The sequence below is a fragment of the Eretmochelys imbricata genome, chromosome 4 (assembly GCF_965152235.1).
Source record: "Eretmochelys imbricata isolate rEreImb1 chromosome 4, rEreImb1.hap1, whole genome shotgun sequence".
NCBI lineage: Eukaryota > Metazoa > Chordata > Testudines > Cheloniidae > Eretmochelys > Eretmochelys imbricata.
This window is the reverse complement of record NC_135575.1, coordinates 137954972-137976785: the sequence shown is the minus strand read 5'-3', so window position 1 is coordinate 137976785 and position 21814 is coordinate 137954972. Positions and strand designations below refer to the sequence as shown.

General features: G+C 49.2%; 2 protein-coding genes across 2 annotated transcripts; one reads left to right on the top strand and one right to left on the bottom strand.

Annotated features, from left to right (window-relative positions):
• The first annotated feature begins 6800 nt into the window (after positions 1–6800).
• LOC144263725 (neurophysin 1-like) lies at positions 6801–11922 on the top strand. Its single transcript, XM_077814696.1, has 3 exons — positions 6801–6920; positions 10820–11024; positions 11873–11922. The coding sequence occupies exons 1-3, from the start codon at positions 6801–6803 to the stop codon at positions 11920–11922; spliced, it is 375 nt and encodes a 124-aa protein (XP_077670822.1).
• Positions 11923–16848: 4926 nt separating this feature from the next.
• MRPS26 (mitochondrial ribosomal protein S26) lies at positions 16849–21018 on the bottom strand. The gene is made up of 4 exons (XM_077816030.1): positions 20711–21018; positions 19726–19863; positions 18034–18157; positions 16849–17235 (listed from the first exon to the last, which is right to left on the bottom strand). Exons 1-4 carry the CDS (start codon positions 21016–21018, stop codon positions 17104–17106), a joined length of 702 nt encoding a protein of 233 aa, XP_077672156.1. The 3' UTR covers positions 16849–17103.
• Positions 21019–21814: the final 796 nt, after the last annotated feature.

Sequence of the window (21814 nt, the reverse complement as noted above, 5' to 3'; positions counted from 1 at the left end):
GTTGAAAAAGAGAAGGAGCACACTTACCCATTGGACCAGGAGAGTGCTGGTTGGATGGTAGCCGGCCTGTGATGCAGGCGACGCAAAGGCACCACCTCAATCGGCTCTGACGGTCACCAAGCTTAGGAAGCAACCATTTATAGAGTCCCAAGAGGGAGGAGGCACTCCAGGGAGGTGGAGCAAGAGGCGGAGCTTCCAGTGTCAAACCGGGCCTCCTCCCTGCTGAGTAATGCCGTGTCTGAGGCGTCACAGCCACTATATATGTTGCTGCACCCGCAAATCGCCCTGCTGCTTGTGAGGGTTCCTTCTTAGAACTCTGTTTTGGGTCTCAGTCCTGCTCCCCGGGGAGCTGTATGGGGTCAGCCAGGAGGATGAGGCCCATCTCTCCTAGCTAACTAGTGGATAAGAAAGTACAGAACCTGGTCTGAAGCCCCTTAGAGCGAATGAGAGTCACATAGCCTGGCTCAGGCCTATAAACAGCAACTATGTCTGTGTGTAATTAACAGGCAGCTTAATAATGAGAGAGAGAAAGCTCTTCCCCCTCCTAGTCATTTTCTTCTGTGACCAGCTGTTTTTGACTGTTTCTCAGGGACATGTACTAGCCTAGCAGCCTCACAAGCGGGTCTCCTGGAAACAATCCTGAAACTACAGACTAATCAGAGATGAGAGGAAATGGAAACCCTGGGGCTGACACCCACAGACTTTGAGAAATAGCAGAACTGGACCCACCGGCATCCTACAGAACCAAAAGCATAGCTCTGAAGCTGGCATTCAGATCTGGATTGTGGATCTAGACTATTGATCCACTGATGCCTTGTGTTGTCTCCCACTGATGGAGTCCTCTTTTCCCTTTCTACAGCAGGCTGAGAAAGGGCAGCCCTGTGTTATACCCCAGTGCTCAGCCCCTTTTCCAGACGGGGGCTCTCAGTCATTCTAAATCACCTACAATAATACCTGGGGGAGAGTTTATAAAGGCAGTCCTTTCTCTCTAGTGCAGTTACATCTTTAAGTCTTTGAAACACTCTTTTTTCTCCTCCTTTATGATTTCAATGGGAGTTTAGCACTTAGGCACCTTTGAAAACCTCACTAGGGGTTTTGATACCTAAATATCTCCATAAAACTGGCCCTTGGACTCCAAATTTCTGGGTTCAATTCTGGCTCCGACATTGACTTTCTGTGGGCTCATAGGCAAGTCACTTCCCCTCTCCCTGTCTCAGTTTTCTATCGGTCCATCTAAGGTATTTATAGGGCCTGTTCTGGTAACTTGGCCTACAAATGTACCCAAATTGTGAGCTCAGCTGCAAAGAGCCAGTGAAAGTTCATTCAGAGTTACAATAACATGAAACAAGAAATGTTGATGGGAAAAGGTGCAAAAGGGAGACGAAAAACAGCATGAGTCCAAACAAATAGGCCTCCACATAGAACTCACGGGCTGTGTTAAGACCATGCCTGGTAACCAAAAGAAGTGTGGGAGCAGATATCAATGAACCAAAATGGGTGTGTCAGAAACTAGGCCTAATTGGTGGACAAAATAATGAGAGGAGGAGCTATTCCCTCCCCCCGCCCCATTTTGGGGTCCTCAGAAAGGGATTTTGTGGAGGAATAAGGAGCAGGTTATCATGAAGCTGGCTGATGAAAGGAAGGGAAAGGAGCAAGCTTCACCATCACCTCCATGCCCACCATCTCCTGGGACTCTGGACCTTCTTCAGCCTGGATTGAAAAAGAAAGAAGAAGGCAGGCACAGGAGCAGGTCCAGCTGCAGACATATTCATTGAGCAGCCAGTGACCTGCTGCTGCTGAGCTTAAAAGCAGGCCTACTGGCTCTCTTCAGCCAATCAGGTGGGCTAGCCAATGAGGCAGTCCTGCTGCAATCCATCCAAGTTTATTAATTGGCCCAGAGGCTGGTCTGACTAGTCCTCAGGTTCAGCTGAAGGAGCTCACTCCTGACAGCCTAACACTGTTTAATGCTGGAGCATTAAACTGGGTTGTGTTAACACTTTTGATTCTTTGGGCCCTTCTTTTCCACCTAAATTAATTGAGGATCTGGGCCTAAGTGACTTGCCCAAGGTCACACAGGAAGTCTGTGGCAGAGTAGGGAATTTAGCCCAGGTCTCCTAACCTAGTTCCCCTAACCACTAGGTCATCCTTTTCCCATCTGTGGAATACGGGCCTGTTGCTCTTTACCTACCTCACAGGATGTGTGAGGCGCACTCAGTTAAGGTTTGCACAACGCTTTGGGCTGTTTGTATGAAAAATGACATTACAGTCCCCCTATCCCAAAGAGCGTATTCTGTCCTCGCTCTACTGCACTGGCCAGAGCAATTCTCGTGGGCCAGATTCTGATCTCACAGTAGTTTTGTACTGATGTAACTCCACTGAAGTCACTCTTAACTTATACCATCATGCAGGAGACTGGAATCAGGCTAAATAGTTTGAGTGGAGTCACTCCAGATTTATAGTGGTGCAAGATAAGAATCAGGCTCTAGGATGACAGTAGATGACAGCAGAGAAGATTTCAGAACACTCTAGAACAGTGGTCCCCAAACTTTTTATGTGGCACCCCCCCCTTCTTACCCATAATGGAACCTGTCCGCCCCCCGGCAACCGTGGTCAGGAGCTGGGAGCGGGACCGGAGCTGTGGTGGGGAGTTGCCCACGGGTTGAGGACGGGGCTGGAATGGAGCTGGAGGCAGATTGCCCGTGCCTTGCCACACCCCCCGGACGTTCCTCCAGGCCCCGCTATGGGGGCACACCCCACAGTTTGGGGACCACTGCACTAGAAGGCTATTAGTATTTATGTCATGTCCTTCTTTTCCCATTCATTGGTTTAAGTGAGGACTCACTGCTTAATGTTGCCTGGCTGACCCTGCTCAGATTCCAAAGGCAGGGGTGAAACAGCCCCTCTCACCCGCTCTATTGTCTACCATGCCCTCGCTAAGTGGCAAATATTAAAGCAAGCCAACGAAGATGACAAAGGTTGCTGATTAGACAACTGTTAAGTGTCTGGAGCAATGTATGCACCATTTATCCAGGCCCTGGGATGGGTGGTGACAGTGCCAGGATAATATAGCCAATAAATGTAAGAGTTTCAGGACGTTATCCATGTCTGATGAATTTATGCTAGACAGGAAGATCTTAATTGAGCTAATGAAGGTGAGGGGTCAAGGTGAGCAGCGTCCCTGACTGATTTCACTATCTGTCAATCTCGCTCATTAACGCTTAGCAGCATTACTGGCTGCCGGCGCATCTTCAGTGCCGAGACATCTGCTTTTCTCCCGATGATTCAGCGCTGCATTGGACAACCCGGGGGCATGGTTGCACGCAGAAAGTTAGTGATCGCAAATCACCATGGGGTGGGGGGGGGAGTCACTTTGGGCAAAATGGTTCAGGCCCCTGGCAGGGGCTCTGAGGACAGAACTAGCTCACCTGCAAAGCAGCCGCACTGCTCAGCCTCGTGGCGGGTGTAACACAGGCAGACGCAGTGCAAGCCGCCCAGCCGGCCCACCTCAGCCGCCTCTCGGGGAGAAGGGACTCCGTCTGCTTGGCCCTGGCGACCTCACCCTGGCACCAAAGAGGCCAGGTGTGGCAGAGCCGTTGTGATGTAGACACCGGAACTCGGAGTGCTATTATCTCCGGTGCACTGAGGTGAAACTGAGGCACAGAGCAACTACGGGCATGTTTCTACTGCAATCACAATGTAATTGCAGCTCAAGCAGACACACTTAACGCTAGCTTTAATCTAGCTAGCGCCGGTACCGGAGGAGTGACAGTACGGCAGCAGCTCATGCTTCAGTGTGGTCTAGCCCCATGAATAATTGCCCAGGGCTCCGATGGGCTTGTACGGCCTGCGCTAAAGTACATGCTGCTGGGGCTTCACCCCTTCAGAATCGGAGTTAGCAAGATTACAACTAACTCAGGCCTGTGCACTCCAACTGTAACAACCACCCCACCTGATGGCAGGACAGCCACACCCTGCGCAATTTGCCCCAGGTCAAAGAGGAAGCCTGGAACAGAGCAGAAAATTGAATGCAGGTTTCCCAAATGCCAAGCTAATACCTAACCCCCGGATGGTACTTTCTCTTCCTTTCAGCCAGGCATTACTCACTTGGCAGTGGCATCCTGGCCTAAGTGGCTACAGTGATATTGACCCAGGGTTAGCTCTTTTGGGTATATAGTCCATTTTTGCAATTGACCAGATCAGCTGTTTGGGAAGAGCAGGAAAAATTATGCTCAACCCCCTCAGAGTGAATCTCCATGAGTAGGTTTCGCTGCCTTCCTATTTCCTGCCGAAACTGTTCAGAAGCTGTTTTTCCTTCTTGGTGGATAGGTCAGTTTGCTCAGACTGGCTCTGCCACTTAGCTCTGCAGGCTAAGTAACCAGAAACGTTAGGCTTGTTCACTTAAAAAAAAAAAGGGAAAACTGTTCTGGAGAAAAAAAACAGACCCTTCCTGTCTGTTTAGCTGCTAGTCCCAGTTTGCAATGCACTGGAGCCGGTGATCTGTGGTGGAACATAGGTTAATCCACAACGGTTTGTGTGTTCCTCTAAACTGTGGCTGTTCTTCTGATGTCATTAACCTGGCAATGTGCCCGGTGTCCGAGACCCTACAGTGCTCAAGGCTAGAAGGAAATGAATGCCCTTGCAACAGGAACGCAGTGTTACTCCAAGGAATTCACCCTGCAGGACAGCTGGAGTTTCCAGGCTGCAGGATCATTCAGAAGTGGTGCGTACGGCAGTGTAAATTAGCCTCCCCTTTGGTGGGCATGAAGGAATTTCAATCCAATAACCTTATCACCTTCAGGGAAACTACACCTGTATTCCCTCTCCAGGGTCTAGCAAGGGTATAGGCTCCTGAGCTGTGTCACCCCTCCTGGGTGGAGACCCTATATCTCTCTCTCTCTCCTGACCAGGGTTTTCCCAGCCTGACCTTCTCCTCTGAGGAAGGAAATTCCACCACCTCCCCAGGTAATACATTCCAGTGCTTCACCAGCCTCCTAGTGAAAAAGTTTTTCCTAATATCCAACCTAAACCTCCCACACTGCAACTTGAGACCATTGCTCCTTGTTCTGTCCTCTGCTACTACTGAGAACAGTCTAGATCCATCCTCTTTGGAACCCCCTTTCAGGTAGTTGAAAGCAGCTATCAAATCCACCCCACCCCATTCTTCTCTTCTGCAGACTAAACAATCCCAGTTCCCTCAGCCTCTCCTCATAAGTCATGTGTTCCAGCCCCCTAATCATTTTTGTTGCCCTCCACTGGACTCTTTCCAATTTTTCCACATCCTTCTTGTAGTGTGGGGCCCAAAACTGGACACAGTACTCCAGATGAGGCCTCACCAATGCTGAATAGAGGGGAATGATCACGTCCCTCGATCTGCTGGCAATGCCCCTACGTATACAGCCCAAAATGCTGCTAGCCTTCTTGGCAACAAGGGCACACTGTTGACTCATATCCAGCTTCTCGTCCACTGTAACCCCTAGGTCCTTTTCTGCAGAACTGCTGCCTAGCCACTTGGTCCCTAGTCTGTAGAGGTGCATGGGATTCTTCTGTCCTAAGTTCAGGACTCTGCACTTGTCCTTGTTGAACCTCATCAGATTTCTTTTGGCCCAGTGCTCTAATTTGTCTAGGTCCCTCTGTATCCTATCCCTACCCTCCAGCGTATCTACCATGCCTCCCAGTTTAGTGTCATCTGCAAACTTGCTGAGGGTGCAATCCACACCATCCTGGAGATCATTAAGGAAGATATTGAACAAAACCGGCCCTAGGACTGACCCTTGGGGCACTTGCTGGATACCGGCTGCTAGCTAGACATGGAGCCATTGATTACTACCCTATACTTAACTTGAGTTCCACAGGATGACTGTGCACTGAGTGAAGAAGAACTTCCTTTTATTTGTTTTAAACCTGCTGTCCATTAATTTCATTTGGTGGCCCCTAGTTCTTATATTATGGGAACAAGTAAATAACTTTTCCTCATTTACTTTCTCCACACCACTCATGATTTTATATACCTCTATCAGATCCCCCCTTAGTCTCCTCTTTTCCAAGCTGAGAAGTCCGAGCCTCTTTAATCTCTCCTCATATGGGACCCGTTCCAAACCCCTAATCATTTTAGTTGCCCTTTTCTGAACCTTTTCTAATGCCAGTATATCTTTTTTGAGATGATTCCGAACATCCCGTTTGCTTTTTTGACTGCCGCTGCACATTGCGTGGATGTTTTCAGAGAACTATCCACGATGACTCCAAGATCTTTCTCCTGATTATTGTAGCTAAGTTAGCCCCCCGTCATAGTGTATGTATAGTTGGGGTTATGCTGCCTGTTGATATTTGTGTACTGCTTTTGGAGCCTCTCGGGCTGAAAGGTGCGTGATGAAATGTAACTGTTAGGAAATATTCTTCTGCCAGGAGCAAAGCAGGGAACTGCCACGTCCTAGGACTTCAAGGGAAGGTGAGGGCCATGCCAACTCTGCTCGCTGACCCCCAGCGGCCCCGATTGACTGTGACAATTAAAGGAAACTTGTAGACGTGAACTTATGTCTCGCCATGTTTGGAATAAGCACCAAGGAGCAAATGATTCCTTCTTCGCTGACCTCACATCCTCGACCCTGGATTATTAGCAGTGCTAGTTGGTGTGAAAAGCAATGCCTTGTATTTTTTAAGGGAAATGAGTGACGATGGTGGTGGCATGTCTAAGTAGTTGCGGCAGGCGCTATATATACAGGCATCCCGGGAGAAGCAAAGACAAAACCTGGAGGGCTTTCCTGAGGCCACTCAAGAGCGAAGCAGGGTCAGCAGCAGCCACCATGTCTCAGAACGCGCTCGCCATCTGCCTCTTGTGGCTCCTGGGTCTCTCCTCGGCCTGTTACATCCAGAACTGCCCCATCGGAGGAAAGCGATCGGTCTTGGACATGGATGTCAGAAAGGTACGTGATGCTTTCCTTACCGTCAGGTTGTTACAGTGAATCTGGGTAAAGACTCCTCACTGACAGCCTGTAAGCGTGACGGTCCCAAGCTGCCCTGATACTGCGCCAAAGCCCTCAACTGCCACCCAAAAGGATCACGTCCAGGGCGTGAAAGGAGAGATTGCTGGCAAGGGACTGAGCTGTGCCAGCTGCGATGGCAGCTGTCTAAACCCTAGCAACTAGACACGCGTATGTTTTGATACCCTGATCAACACCACGCGTAGCTAGACTCTGGCTCACCAACTTCCTTCACATAGCTGTGGTGTGAATTTTGTAAAGCTCTGAACAAGCATTAACTAACATTCATTACCAAGTCTCTCTTTTCCTTCCCTTCTCCTGTCCCCCATTCCAACTGTCTCTGTGTTCAATGTTCAGCCAATTAGGAAAGCATAGACTATAGTATATGCCAAACTCATGGGCAGTAGAGAAGTGCATCTTGTGATTGTCAGGACTTCATTCAGTCTCTTTAAATAATATATTACTGATGCAGCTAAAGCTGAAAGTATGTTTAAAAAACAGTGGAACACATGCACGAGCCCCATTGCAGATGAGCGGTAAGCAGCCAGACTTTTCAGCCTTGGTCTTGTGGTTAAAGCATTGGAGACTGAGAGGGAGGCCGGAGATCTGGATTCAATTCCCAGCTCTGCTACAGACACCCTGTGTGATCTTGGGCAAGTCCTTTAATCTCTCTGTGCCTTAGTTCCCCATCTGTACACTGGGGATAATAATCTTTCCTTTAGCTGTCTTGTGTCTGTAAAGTGTAAACCCTCTGGGGCTGGCTTTATGTGCATGTGTACGGCACCCGGCCCAATCGGGTCCCATTTTAATCAGGTTCTCCAGGCCCTATTGTACTACAGTTATCAGCCCAGCTGTACTGAGGACATCAGAAGTCTAATTTGGTGGTGAATTGTAAATACTGTTACCAGTGTAGCTGTCTATATCAGATTGCCTTATAGGCAGGACTGGGAGCAGCCTCTATTTTGAAGGTTGTTCAATACTTCCCCATATAGGTCTGTATTTTCAGTTCCTTATAACTTTGCCAAACTTCAACTGCTTGGCTTGAAATGTACTGTGCTGGGTGTCTGCCTCAGCTTGAATTGTCTTTTGAAAGGTTCAGCTAAAATATCTTGTGGCACCTTGGAGACTAACCAATTTATTTGAGCATAAGCTTTCATGAGCTACAGCTCACTTCATTGGATGAGCTGTAGCTCACGAAAGCTTATGCTCAAATAAATTGGTTAGTCGCTAAGGTGCCACAAGTACTCATTTTCTTTTTGCGAATACAGACTAACACGGCTGTTACTCTGAAACCTAAAATATCTTGGCCACTTCCAAGAATAAGATGTGGGGGGGGAGCATACACTGACTGTTTTGCCCATATTAAAAAACAAATTCGTACATCTGTTTTGTTGAGCCGCTCTAGCATCCCCCTTCTTTGGAGATGGGACCTGAAATTTGGGAGTGGGGTCGCCCTGGTATCAGGGATGTGCCTTTTGCCAGCCCCATGGAATAAAGCACTCAAATCTTGGCCACGTTACAAACCTCTGTACTTACTTAATAGAGAGGTGTTAGAGTTTGGCAGCTAAATTCTCTGAAGATTCCATCTGCACTGAGCATGTGCCAGCCCCTCACAGGTGCTACGTGGGACTGGCTGTGTATGACCCATTCCCACAGAATGACTGAGCATGCTCCAGCCCGGGACTACTGGGGCTGAGCAGGCCTTTCCCTGCAATTGTGTTCCCAGTTGCTGTGGGCAGGCGGGCGGGGAGAGGGCATTGTGATGCCAGGCACCAGAGCTAACAGCAGAGAAGATTCGCTCCTGTGCTCTCAGCAACCCGCCGGTGGGTGCCCATGCAGCTTGGAAGAAAAGGAAGAAGCTGCCTGACTCAGATGCAGAGGGGACGAGAACTGGATTGGGGCAGTGGCAGCGGGACTAGCCTGGAGCAAGGAGCCTTGAGGGGGCCGAGCGCACATGCTAACAGGCTCATGCTGAAACACAGAGAAAAACACCACAGGGATGCAGGCAATGCCGGCCGGCGGGAGGTGGCCAGCCAAGAAATAGCTGTGATAGACCAGCAGCAGGCCGCTGGCCAGTTACCGCGCGCTGGCTTTGGGAGAAGAGCAAGGTGGGCCACATAAGGGGCAGTCGCTGGCTGAGACGAGTTTTCAGTGCTCTGCTACATGTTCCTCCAGCAGCCTGTCCATTCTTGGGACACAGGCACAGTCGGGACTGGGGGAGAAAAGGCCTGCAGCCTTTCCAAACCTATGCCACAATGTTAAGAGCTATTTTGCTTCGGAGGAACATTTTACTGATAATCTTCTGAGTCAGTCTGTATAGCTATAATGTGTATCCTGTACACATGAGAGGAGATATCATCCCCAGTATCAGCTACACTGGGGGACAGGGGGGCAAAGGGAATGAATCCAATCATATTCCCTGTAACGCCATTTAATCAAATGGTTCTGAGGGAGGCAAAATCTTCTGGAGCAATATTTCCCTAAGGTGGGAGGCCACTGCATAAGAGATGCTGGTTAGGGCCACAATTTGGGTGAGGAGGGAATATGTTTGCACTGGTTAGATTCGAGAAAGCTACCCAGCGATTACTGATGTATTAAAATAAGACGTAATTCTGCTCTCTGTTGAACCCGTGCAACTGTAGCCAATGAGGCTGGGACAGTGCAACTAAAAGCAAAGTCCGGGGTGGGGGTGAGGTCTATATTTGTTCATGTGACCTGCAATTTGTTCTGTTTTTCAAAGCATCCCTTTTCCTAGCCAATGAACTCCTAGGTCAAATGTTAGGATCTGGCTGCTTTCAAGTGGGTAGGGCTGCCAAGAGCTTTAACCCTGAACTGATACACAAAGGCGCCAGTGTTTGGTAGAACCCACAGCAATAACTGCTCCACTGCCCGCCTCGCGTCATTGATCTTCAGGCAAAACTTGGGGACTTTCACATAAAAATCATCATCTAGCTGGGGCCTAGGAAAGCTGTTAGCGCAGCTAAACACTGTGCTTAATTAAAGAAATACAAATACACTAGGAGACCCAGCCCAGCAAGCGGTGGGGAGTTCTCTAAATAGGAGTCACATGCCAAGTATCAAACACTACTGTGGTCAGCGGAGTTACACCCTGGATTAGTTTAGCCCAATTTGCTCAAGATGGTCTCACCTGTTTATTAAAGGGGCACCGTCTAACGCAATGTTTCCAAACAATTCCCTCCCTGGGCTAGCACCTAACAGCGTCAATTATTTAACAATCACAAAACAAAATGATCCTTTATCCCTCCTACTCTCAGGTTGTGTTTGCTTCCCCCTCCCCCACCCTCTCACACACGCACACCCCCGAGCTAGAATAGTGACACCTGCACTGGTCAATTTCAGTTTGGGGGGCTGCTAGTTATTTTCACTCCATGTCTCCCATGAAGCGGGTTTTAAATTTATTTGGGCATAAGCTTTCATGGGTTGTTAGTCTCTGTGGTGCCACAGGGATGCCTAGTTATTTTCTAGTCGGTTTCACTTTCTGGGGATGCGAGCCCAGGTTAGTGTGGTTGGGCTTCTGACCCCTCCTAAGAACGTATCATTTCCCACCACATCCAGTTCCACAGAGAGATCCCATGAGAAGATTTCGCTTTCTAATAAGGTTTCTAATACCAGTTGAAAAACTAGAACTGAAGCGCTAGGCCTGAGCGGAGCATACAGGGGCTCCTTAAATACTGGCAGATGATGGCAGAAAGATACCATCCTAAGGGCTCAATGGACTGAGCGCAGTGGCAGTCTTTCCAATGGGCTTTGAATCAGGACCCAAGCAGCTAGGGTTGCTGTTTTCCCCGTTAACCAGCCTTCGGGTTTCTCTCTCCCACCAGTGCATCCCCTGTGGGCCTAGGAACGAAGGCCACTGCTTCGGCCCTAGCATCTGCTGTGGAGCGGAGATTGGATGCTACTTCGGTACTTCAGAAACCCTGCGATGTCAAGAAGAGAATTACCTGCCAACACCCTGCGAATCTGGCAGGAAGCCATGCGGGCCCAGTGGTGGGACCTGCGCAGCCCCTGGGATCTGCTGTAACAACGGTAAGAGAGCACTTGCTTAGCTTGGACTTTAATCATAGCTCCATATGAACTAGAGCACAATCCCTCCCACACCCACAATTTATGGCTGTTAAAGTAACACTTCCTATCTATTCTCAATACTCCCATGCACTTTTAACATGGGGAAAACGGGCCTTGTGATTAAGAGATTGGGCTTAGTAGATATGAGCTTTACCCTGCCTCTGCTACAGACTCCCTGAGAGACCCTGGGCCAGTTGCTTAACCACTTTGTGCCTCAGTTTCCCCATCAGTAAAGTCGGGATCATTATACTTTCAGCCTCACAGCTACATTGACTGATGTTTGGAAAGCGCTTGGAGATCTCTGGACGGCACACAGTGGCACTGTTACCTCAGTGCTGGTGCATGCACAAGTGGCAAGAGTTCTGCAAAGGCCGTGGGCCATTATCTACTGCTCAGGCCATAGTAATTGTGGACAGAGAGGAAGTGGGGAAGTTAATATGGGTGGCAGACCAACCAGTTTCCTCCTTTCCCAGAGGAGAGAAATTTCAATTAGCCTGGTCATTGCCTTCATTGCCGCAGGCAAAGTTAGCAGCAGCATCACATCGGGCCAAACCCCATGCACAGAAGCGAAACTCACCCAGCAGGAATAGTTTATAATAGCTTTCCCTTTGCAGGAAAGGCACCACACACACATCCTAGGCCAGACTCTCAGACATGTCTCTTGGTATAGTACCATCGTCTTCCACGGAGCTACATGCATTTACATCAGCTGAGGATCTGCCCTAAGGTGTTATCCAGCAGAGCTATATGTAACTCCAGTGGCCAAATTCATGCAGCGTTTCCTTTTACGTGCTTTTGTTTCTCTGCAGAGGGCTGCATGGTGGACTCGGCCTGTGACCAAGAATCGCCGTTTTCCTAGACCACCCACTATACAGAAGGGATGAAGCCACATGATTTGCCATCTACGAGGCTTTGCAAGACCAAAAGCCAGTCCAATAGGATGCATTAATCCTGGCCGTGCTGCACCTCGACAGTCATTTAAATGACATCCCCAGCTAGAAATAAAACTTGTACCAAAAAAATCCTGATATTTCTTTTTTTGCCCCCGGCTTTGTAACAAACTCAACAGCTTTGCTGTCTGCTTAGCTGGGAATCACATCCCCCCTCTGGACAGGAGACGCTGCTTCTTGGTACAGCCTGGATGAGGGAGGGGAGGAATGTAGGTGATTTACCTAAGCAGGCAGTTAAGGACCAGGACAGGGGGTTTTGTGATGCTTTCCAGCGGTCCCCAGGATTGGGAGGCACCATGCTACCACCTGCCCTTAGCATGAGGGAGCCTTGTCTGTGCCTGCCTGGGGTCAGCTCCCTGACACCTCTGGGAACACAAACACTCCCCTCCAGGCCTATGCAGGCTCCACTGGCACCCCTCAAGCCCTCTGAGCGTACCCTGGAGTATCCAGTCCATGGTCCACTGGACACTCTGAGCATTCAGAGCCACTGCTCCCAAAGCAGCTGTATACCCCAGCTCTACCTCAGATCACTGCTCCGCTGGACGCACAGTGCTGAGATATGTTTATAGAGAAAACAAGCAAAAGTTTACTTAGCAAGTGCGGAGATTCGAAGGATAGCACGAAGCAACACTAGAAACAAATGGCTATGTGTCAAATAAAATTCGAACATGCATTTTAGACCCTAGACTTAAGTAACAAGATAATCTCCTGTCTAATGCAGTATTAGTCACCAGTGCTTTACAGCCAGGCCTGGCTGGGATCCCTCTTTCATGAGACATAACACGGTGTCAGCTTGCCGCCTTGGTGAAAGGATCCAGGGTGCATCTTGGCACCTCCGGTGATATCCCCACAAGCCATCGGCCTTATTTGTAAACTGTATGCCCCCTGCTGGTTGATTTTTCATGTACACCTCTTTCTTCTTGACTGCACAATCTCTTGATTAGCATTTGGTTCAGCGTGCAACTAGGCGCCCATTACAAAGCATACAATATGCAATACCCACAGGACCAGAGAGAGCGGTAAACTCCTAGCCTTTAAGAACATAACTGTTAGTATAGATACATAAAGCCTTAAATATTATCCATATGTACATTTTGCAACGATTACGACGACTAGTGGGCTGCTGGCTTACGACAGCCACCTTCCGTACCACCCTTTGGTGCACTAACATGTATATACCTGGCCCAGGGGATACCTGACAGACCATAGGCACCTCCTGTGCCCTCTGTCAGTTGGCATCAAGCGGTCCCTGGGTCACAGTTTTATCCAGCACCCGAGGGAGGTTCTCTGAAAAGTAAGGTCAGTGCATGCTGAGGACCTGGAAAGCCACACTAGGAATTAAGAGCATGGGGAATTGTATGTGTGCTCAGAGCAAAGGCCCTGCCACCCAGATGCTCTAGGTGCTATCCCAAGAGGACGGATGTGGGACTGAGGAGGTAATGCTAGAAAAGAGAGCAGAGAAAAAGAAGGCAATATTGTGCAGCTGTTAAAGAGTAATCAGAGGAAACATAACTATGAAGGATTTCGAAGCACCTAATGGCAGCATATGCACTGAAAAGCAAAGTCCTCTTTTTAACCTGCTGGGTAGATAGTTCAGTAGGTAATAAGAACATAAGAACGGCCACACTGGGTCAGACCAAAGGTCCATCTAGCCCAGTCTCCTGTCTTCCAACAGTGGCCAATGCCAGGTATCCCAGAGGGAATGAATAGAACAGGTAATCATCAAGGGATCCAGCCCGTCGCCCATTCCCAGCTTCTGGCAAACAGAGGCTAGGGACATATTCACCTATCCATCCTGGCTAATAGCCATTGATGGACCTATCCTCCAGGAATTTATCTAGTTCAGCGGTTCTCAAACTGTGGGTCGCAACCCCCTTTTAATGGGGTCGCCAGGACTGGCTTAGACTTGCTGGGGTTCGGGGCTGAAGCCCGAGCCCTGGTGCCAAAGCCTGAGGTATTCAGCCCTGGGTGGCAGGGCTCAGGTTACAGGCCCCCCAGGCTGGGGCTGAAACCCTTGGGCTTCAGCTTTGACCCCTTCCCTGCCCAGGGCAGTGAGAATCAGATGGACTCAGGCTTCAGTCCCCACTCCTGGAGTCGTATAGTAATTTTTGTTGTCAGAAGGAGGTCGCGGTGCAATGATGTTTGAGAACCCCTGATCTAGTTCTGTTTTGAACTCTGTCATGTGTTAAAAGATGCCTTGGGGGGGGACACAGAAGAATTTAAACAAGGCAGAGTATTGGAAGCCCAAAGGAGGCCCCTTCAATCAGAACAGAACCTTGGTCATTCACAGCTCTCTGAACAACTCACTCAGTAACTGTCACAACAAAGCTAGAACAGGTCAGGAACCAGAATCTCCATTCTGTGAGAAGCTCCAACATTTAAAAAAAAACAAAACACAACTTCATTCAGATTTGGAACAGAGAGCCAAAAATTTCTACAAACGAATTCCTGAACTTTTGCATTGATAGCATCAAAACGTTTTGTCTTGACTTTTATATTATCCAATCTATTTGTTATACAGATTAAATAATGTAATATTAAACTTTTACTATATTAAAACCTAAACAAATTAAAATTAAATGCTTCCACTATTTGTCAAATATTGATTGAAATCTCCATCTTCCCAGTCATTTATGTTGTATAGAAAGGTTCTACCATGCAATTTAAAAGGAAGTGTTTTGATCAGGGACTTCATGGCACGTGGGGGATGGAGTGCCCCAATAATAATAAGACCATGAATGTTTGGAAGAAATGCCGGCTCAATAAAACCTCCAGACTAAGAATCTGCTCATGAACCCCACATAAAGAATCCATGACCTAAAGGATTTAGAGACCACCAGTGATGTGCTCTGTGCTCCTCACAGACAAACACATTTCCCTGCATCAAGCAAGCAAATTCAGCCATGATCAAGTTTGCCAGCGACACCAAATCCAGGAGGACAAATCCATATGAGGACTGAATCAAACCATGACAGCCAGCAGGGATTAGAAACGTGAGCAAAGCATGATTCAGTACTTACAAATCCTAACGCCACCTAGTGGAAATGAACAACAGAATCATAGGACAGCTGTCTGGCAAGTAAATATGAGAAAGATCTAGGGTGAGAACAAGTGTGTAAGCGTCAAGTTTGATCTCATTACAAGGGCACAGTTAAGAGTGCTTGTACATCTCAACTGTGTGTTTCCATAGTTTCAAACATGTGGATTTCTCTTAACAGGTTTGACCTTAACTCTGAATTGCCCTGGTTTTTAATCTTTTTTCCTCACATTTTTATTACAACAAAACTTCTTGTAAAGATTTTTTTTCAACCTTAATTTGCAGATAAGTGCTCTCAACCTTAAGTGGAGTTTAATAAAGATTTTTGTCTAGAAGGAGGGTTAGTTAAGGGGTAATCAGAGGAAGTAGCACTATGAGAACAGAAAGAAATTAACCAAAAAGAATTTATGCTGTAAATCAGTAACAGATCTCCTGATATCTTTTGGCTACAGCGTAGTTTTCCCCAAGGAATCAGAGAAATGTAGCACAGAAAGGGACGTAAAGAGCTCATCTAGTCCACCTCCCTGTGCTGAGGCTGGATCAAGTAAACCTAGACCATTCCTGACAAGTGTTTGTCCAACCTCTTCTTAAAAATCTCCAATGGGGATTCCTCAACCTCCTGTGGAAGCCTGTTCCTGCACTTAACTATCCTCATAGAAAGTTTTTCCTAATATCTAACCTAAATCTCCTTTGCTGTAGATGAAGCTCATTACTTCTTGTCCTACTTTCAGCGGACATGGAGAAAAATACAACACCATCCTCTTTATAAGAACCCTTAACATATTTGAAGACTTTTCAGGTCCCCACTCAGTCTTCTCTCTCCAGTTTGTCCACATCTTTCTTGAAGCGTGGTGCCCAAAACTGAACACAGTACTCCAGCTAAGCCCTCACCAGTGCCACCGCGACCTCCTTCTGACAACAAAACTCCTATTAATACACTCCAGAATTATAGTAGCCTTTTTTGCAACTGCATCACATTGTTGACTCTCATTCATTTTGCGGTCTACTATAACCCTTCCAGATCCTTTTCTGTAGAACTACCACCTATGGTTATTCTCCATTTTGTAATTGTGCATTTGATTTTTCCTTCCTAAGTGCAAATACTTTACACTTGTCTTTGCTGAATTTCATCTTGTTGATTTCAGACCAATTCTCCCATATATCAAGGCCCTTTTGAATTCTAATTCTGTCCTTCAAAGTGCTTGCAACCCTCAAACTTGGTATCATCTACAAATTTTATAGGCATTCTCTCCACTCCATTATTGAAGTCACAAATGAAAATATGGAATAGTGCCAACCCAAGACAGACTCCTGCAGGACCCCACTAGGTAAGGCCTCCTAGTTTGAGAGCTAACCATTGATATCTGCTCTTCGAGTAAGTCTTTCAACCAGTTATGCAACCACCTCATAGTCAATTTCATCAACACCATATTTCCCTAGTTTGCTTATGACAATGTCACATTGCTCTGTCTCAAAACCCTGACTAAAATCAAGAGGTTTAACATCTACAGCTTCCCCCCATCCATTAGGTCAGTAATCCTGTTAAAGAAGGAAATTAGGTTGGAACCTTTAGAAAACATATTAAGAAAGTGATAAAAGGCCCATGACTAAGCATCCAGTGATGGAAAAAACCTACCGGAGCACAAATCCTTGGAATATTTTTCAGGGAATAATCTTGAACTGGCAAAGGCTTGACTGTGCACTCGGACACTGCAGTGATGGAAGCTATATAAGCTCATAGATATATTCAACTAATACTTTTGAACTACTGTGCCTAAGAAATTAAGAACTACAGTGCTGTAAAAAACACATTCCTTTATTTCGGAGACAACAGCAATTTGTCCCAAAGCAAAGGGACATGAGCTACGAAGCAGGTGACAGCCTTTCAAGGCAGGAATTGTGACTGGCACCAAAGGGCTGTTTGTCAAAATGAAATTCCATGGTCGACTTGTACGCATGATGCTCCTTTCCTCTTGCTCCTGCCCTGAGCACAGCATCTGGATGGAAGCCATAGGAAAGTCTCCCAACTGAATTGTCCCGATCAAGAGAACCTCTAGGACAGCATGCTCTGCTTGACGACGCGCCCTTCTTTATCGATGGCGAAGTTGTAGTTGCGAGGGTTATCCAGGCACTCTTCAATTCGCTCATCCAGGTTTTCAGGGGTGATGAAATTTCTGGCTTCCTCCTAAAATCAATTAAAGGGGGAAGCCAATTGTCAGTGTGTGCACCCTTTGTGCCCACCGAGGCAGCTGATTAGACACAGAACAGGGAATGAGACTATGTTTCAGCACAGAGGGGTTGGGGCTCTGCACTCCGACATTGTCCACTTGCCCTGATCTGATGCCAGGGGTGCAGCTGATGAAACAGGCATGAACTGGAGAGGGATTAGCACCCCCAAAAATTCTCCTTTAGCTTCTCACCCAAACACCAATCTCAATTCAAATGCAACGGAGCATGCACAGTTCCTACCCCACAGGGCAGCTTCTCCCGTAACTTGTGTTTATGGGGCCTGGAATGGCTCTTCCAGCAGCCCTGAGGATCTCAACCCTCATTCAGGAAGACAAAGCCTGGAGACTGCAGCAAAGATTCCCATTACACCTCAAGAGGGGCTCAGGACTCATCAGGCGCAAAGGAGAGCTTGGAACTGTAATATTCTTACTGAGGAAACCCTGGAAAAACATGAATCCCCATCTCCCACCCAAATTTATTCCCCAACCTGCTCTCAAAGGTCTCAGGCAGGACATCCTTATTGCACCCCAAGATCATCAAGGCTGCTCCTTGAGGCAGCTGGGAAGGCAGGAGTTTGCCACAGAGCAATAAAAGCCCCTTCTCCCCTCTCCAGGGTGTGAGCCTGGTGCCTCCACAGAACTCCCAACCCATGGATACCAAACAGAATAGTGGGTGACAGCAGGTTACAATTTGAGGGGTTCACAAAGTCACCACAACCCAGTGATCACTGCCCTCAAACCCAAGCCTTCCATACCTGCAACTGTAGAACCTCTCTCTCCTTCTGCTTAAGAAAATCCTCCATTAACCTGGCATGGTTGAGGGCTCCTTGTAACTTACGGTCCTGCAATTCTTCCTCCTCTCTTCTGAGTCGCTCCTCCCTGTCACATGAGCACAAGAGAAATGGGGTACTGGTGAGACCTCCTCAGGACAACGGAAGGCACAGCACAGCAGCCTCGCAGGGAAGCGTTAAATGTTCAGGTGAAACCTCCCCCTCTCCCATGGGACGAGGATGGTGAAGCAAGGTGCTAGCATGCCTAGCAGAAGATGATGGGGTGGTGAAAGGTTCAGCATGACAGATATGAGGCTTGAAGTCCTAGCTATTCACAGAACAGGGACAGCTTGGGCAACGACAATGAAAATTCCTCTCATACATATGTAGCATAACTAATGCAATGGGGTACAAAAGAAGAGAGATTTCAGTGAAGGAAAAAGAAGTCACTGAAAGGGGTGATTTTTACATTTGCATTCCCCGTATCAATTCTTTTTTCATCAAGCCACCATGAAAAATTCAGATCATGCTGAGAGTTTATAATCTGTGGTTTGGTTTTTGCCATTTCAATGAGATTATTACAAAATAAAGGTTTTGAGCCCCTATTTAAAAGTGTCCTCAAATGTAACTATAATACTGTCCACAATAAAAAAGGGGAGGATACAGTTCAGTCTCTATGATCTAACCATTAAAGGAGACACGCATTATGTACAGAGGGCTCAACTGTCAGCTGCTAGTAATACCTCTTATTACGGTGGCCTGGGCTGGATTTAAGCTAGAGGTAGAGGGCTCCAGAAACCATTAGCCTACCTCAGAAGTCATATTTTAAAGAAACAATCAGTTTACCAAGCTTGTGACTTGATTACCAACTATAAGTATCAGGTTTCAGAGTAGCAGCCATGTTAGTCTGTAGCTGCAAAAAGAACAGGAGTACTTGTGGCACCTTAGAGACTAACAAATTTATTAGAGCATAAGCTTTCGTGGGCTACAGCCCACTTCATCGGATGCACAGAATGGAACATAGAGTAAGATTTTATATATATATATATATATATATATACACACACACATACATATATACACACACACAGATACAGTTTGTATGGTAACATCCAACTTGAGAGGCTAATTAGTTAAGATGGGCTAAACAAATATTTAATAAAGGGCACTTCAGTCTAGCAGAGAAAGGTGTTAACATGATCCAATGGCTGGAAGTTGAAGCTAGACAAATTCAGACTGGAAATAAGGCACACGTTTTTCACTGTAAGGGTAATTAACCATTGGAACAACTTACCAAGCATTGTGGTGGATTCTCCATCATGGACAATTTTTAAATCAAGATGGATATTTTTCTAAAAGATCTGCTGTAGAAGTTATTTCGGAAGTAATCTAAAAGATCTGCTGTAGAAGTTATTTATTTGAAGTTCTATGAATTGTGCTATACAAGAGGTCAGACAAGACGATCACACTCTAAGGCCAGAAGGGACCAGCATCTAAGAATCTATAAATCCACATGCTCTCTGAATCACAGACCAGAGAAGGCTCCCTAAGATCCCTTGGTGGGGGAGGGGGATGGATCACAGACTCCCTGCGTACCTCTGGCATCTCACATGGTTTCATTGCACTGAAGCAGCACCCCAAACCCTTCCTGCCGCAGGCCTGAGGGCCACGTCTCACCTCTTCTTCCGCAGCCGCTCGTTCTCAGCGTTGTTCCAGGCCATCAGCTTCCGGTGCTCCTCCTTCACCTCTTCCCCACTCTCTCTATCAAGGCGCTCCTCATGCTGCTTCCGCAACACCTCTTGCTTGAACTCCACCCTGGGAGAGAGGAGAGAAAGGCTCTAAGCATGGCACAGTCACATCAACATTGCTTTCCCCCGGATTACCAATGCTTCTGTCCTGGGAGATGGATTCTAAGGCAGGTCTTTCACCAGCTAGCGGCCCTCACACGCCACTGGGCCCTGACACCACGCCAAAGGGACACTGTCAGCTTGATTTGACGACTTCCAGGCAGTCACCCGACAGCGACAGCGCCATTTCCCTTTCCAAATGTTGGGGGGGAGGCGGTTTTCCTTAAAACCTGGGATTCTGAACACTTCTAAGGCTTTCCCCGCCCTCACACGCCTGCTAAGGTTTCCAAGGGTCCTCTCAGCAAGGCAGCGCACAGGCCGGCCCTGTACTCATGCCCGCCCGCTGCTCTCTACAGTAGAAGTCCTGGCGCCCAACGCTGCCCTACTTCTCGACTCCTCTCCAGGACCCGGAGTGGCTGTTCTGGGCAGCGATGAAGCCACCTACACACCCCCGCTCGGGACCTCCGCTCTCACTGCTTCCTGGGCACCCGCAGAGGCGAGAGCGGGCGCGTAAAGAGACCGCCCCGGCTCCCCAGCCCCGGGCAGGGCAGAGTGACCGGGGGGCAAGTGTGAAAAATCAGGACAGGCGGCGGGGACGGACGGACGGACGGGGGACAGGCCCCGCTATAATTAAAAGCCCCGCACATCAGGACTGTCCCTGTAAAATCAGGACCGGGGGACGCGCGAGGCTGCCCCCCGCTTCCCAGCGCTCCCGGGCTCCAGGCAGGGGGTCTGGGGAAAAGAAACCCGCCCCGGCCCCGGCCCCACGGGGAAATCTGCAAGGGCCGCGCCGCGCCGGCGGACACGGGACAGACCTGAGCGCCTGCAGCACGAGCCGGTACTGCCGGTAGCGCTCGCTCACCACCAGCAGCTCGGCCGGGTCCACGGGCGGCGGCACCTTCAGCCTCCCGGCCTTGGACTTGGCGGGCGGGTCGTGGCGGGACTTGCGGCCCCGGGCCGGCACCAGCAGCGGCCGGCAGCGGCTCAGCAGGGCCCGGCAGCTGCTCAGCGCGGGCAGCATGGCGGCGCCACCGACCTCCGGCTGGGCGCCGCCATGGACCTGACCCCTGACCCGGCAGCGGATGCAGGGCGCCGGCTCCGGGCCTGGGCGGGGCAGGGGCATGACGGGAAATGTAGTTCTTTCCGGCCACCGACTGGTGGGCGAGGCTCCGTGGAGCGGGCCAGGCCAGGCCCCGCCCCCTGGGTCTCTGTCTCATCAGACCCCCCACTCCCGCCTCCTTCCCCTCGTCTGCCCCACGGCTCAGGGCCGGGCTCCTGCTGCCCCCCAGGCCTGCCCCACGGCTCAGGGCCGGGCTTCTGCTTACCCCGGGCCTGTCCCACGGCTGGGCTCTTGCTGCCCCCCAGGCCTGCCCCAGTGCTGAGGGCCGGGCTCTAGCTGCCCCCCGGGCCTGCCCCACTCCTGAGGGCCGGGCTCCTGTTGCCGCCCCACTTCTCAGGGCTCGGCTCCTGCTGCCCCCCGGGCCTGCCCCAGTGCTGAGGGCCGGGCTCCTACTTCCCTCAGGCGTTCCCCACTGTTCAGGGCCCAGGTCCTGCTGCCCCACCACCCCTGGCCTGGCCCACCACTCAGAGCCAGGCTCCCTCTGCCCCCCGGGCCTGCCCCAGTGCTCAGGGCCGGTGACCGTGGCTCCTCAGAGAGAAGCAGCCCAAGGACCACACAAAACTGGTGGGAAAACCAAGGCAGGCAAGAGTGACAAAGGGCGGGACCGGTGTCCGACAAAGGGCAAGATGCTGCAGTGCATCACCCCAGCAACATGAGCCACCACAAGCACACCATGCCTGGCCTCCGCCCTATCCTGGCTCCCTATGGAATTGCCAGGACATGGGCTTGGGCCTTATCGTCTAGGTCAGTGGTTTTTGGCCCGCAGGCCACTTGTGGCCCAGTCAGCACAGCTGCGGCC

What these genes read in the sequence shown, in the direction of transcription:
- MRPS26 (XM_077816030.1), bottom strand. Translation starts at nt 21,018, where the DNA reads ATGCCCCTGCCCCGCCCAGGCCCGGAGCCGGCGCCCTGCATCCGCTGC. An exon ending in CTCGTGCTGCAGGCGCTCAG is followed by an intron (nt 19,864 to 20,710) that starts GTCTGTCCCGTG and finishes CCTCTCTCCCAG; the next exon opens with GGTGGAGTTCAAGCAAGAGG. An exon ending in GAGAGGTTCTACAGTTGCAG is followed by an intron (nt 17,236 to 18,033) that starts GTATGGAAGGCT and finishes AATTGATTTTAG; the next exon opens with GAGGAAGCCAGAAATTTCAT.
- LOC144263725 (XM_077814696.1), top strand. Translation starts at nt 6,801, where the DNA reads ATGTCTCAGAACGCGCTCGCCATCTGCCTCTTGTGGCTCCTGGGTCTC. An exon ending in TGGACATGGATGTCAGAAAG is followed by an intron (nt 6,921 to 10,819) that starts GTACGTGATGCT and finishes CTCTCCCACCAG; the next exon opens with TGCATCCCCTGTGGGCCTAG. An exon ending in TGGGATCTGCTGTAACAACG is followed by an intron (nt 11,025 to 11,872) that starts GTAAGAGAGCAC and finishes GTTTCTCTGCAG; the next exon opens with AGGGCTGCATGGTGGACTCG.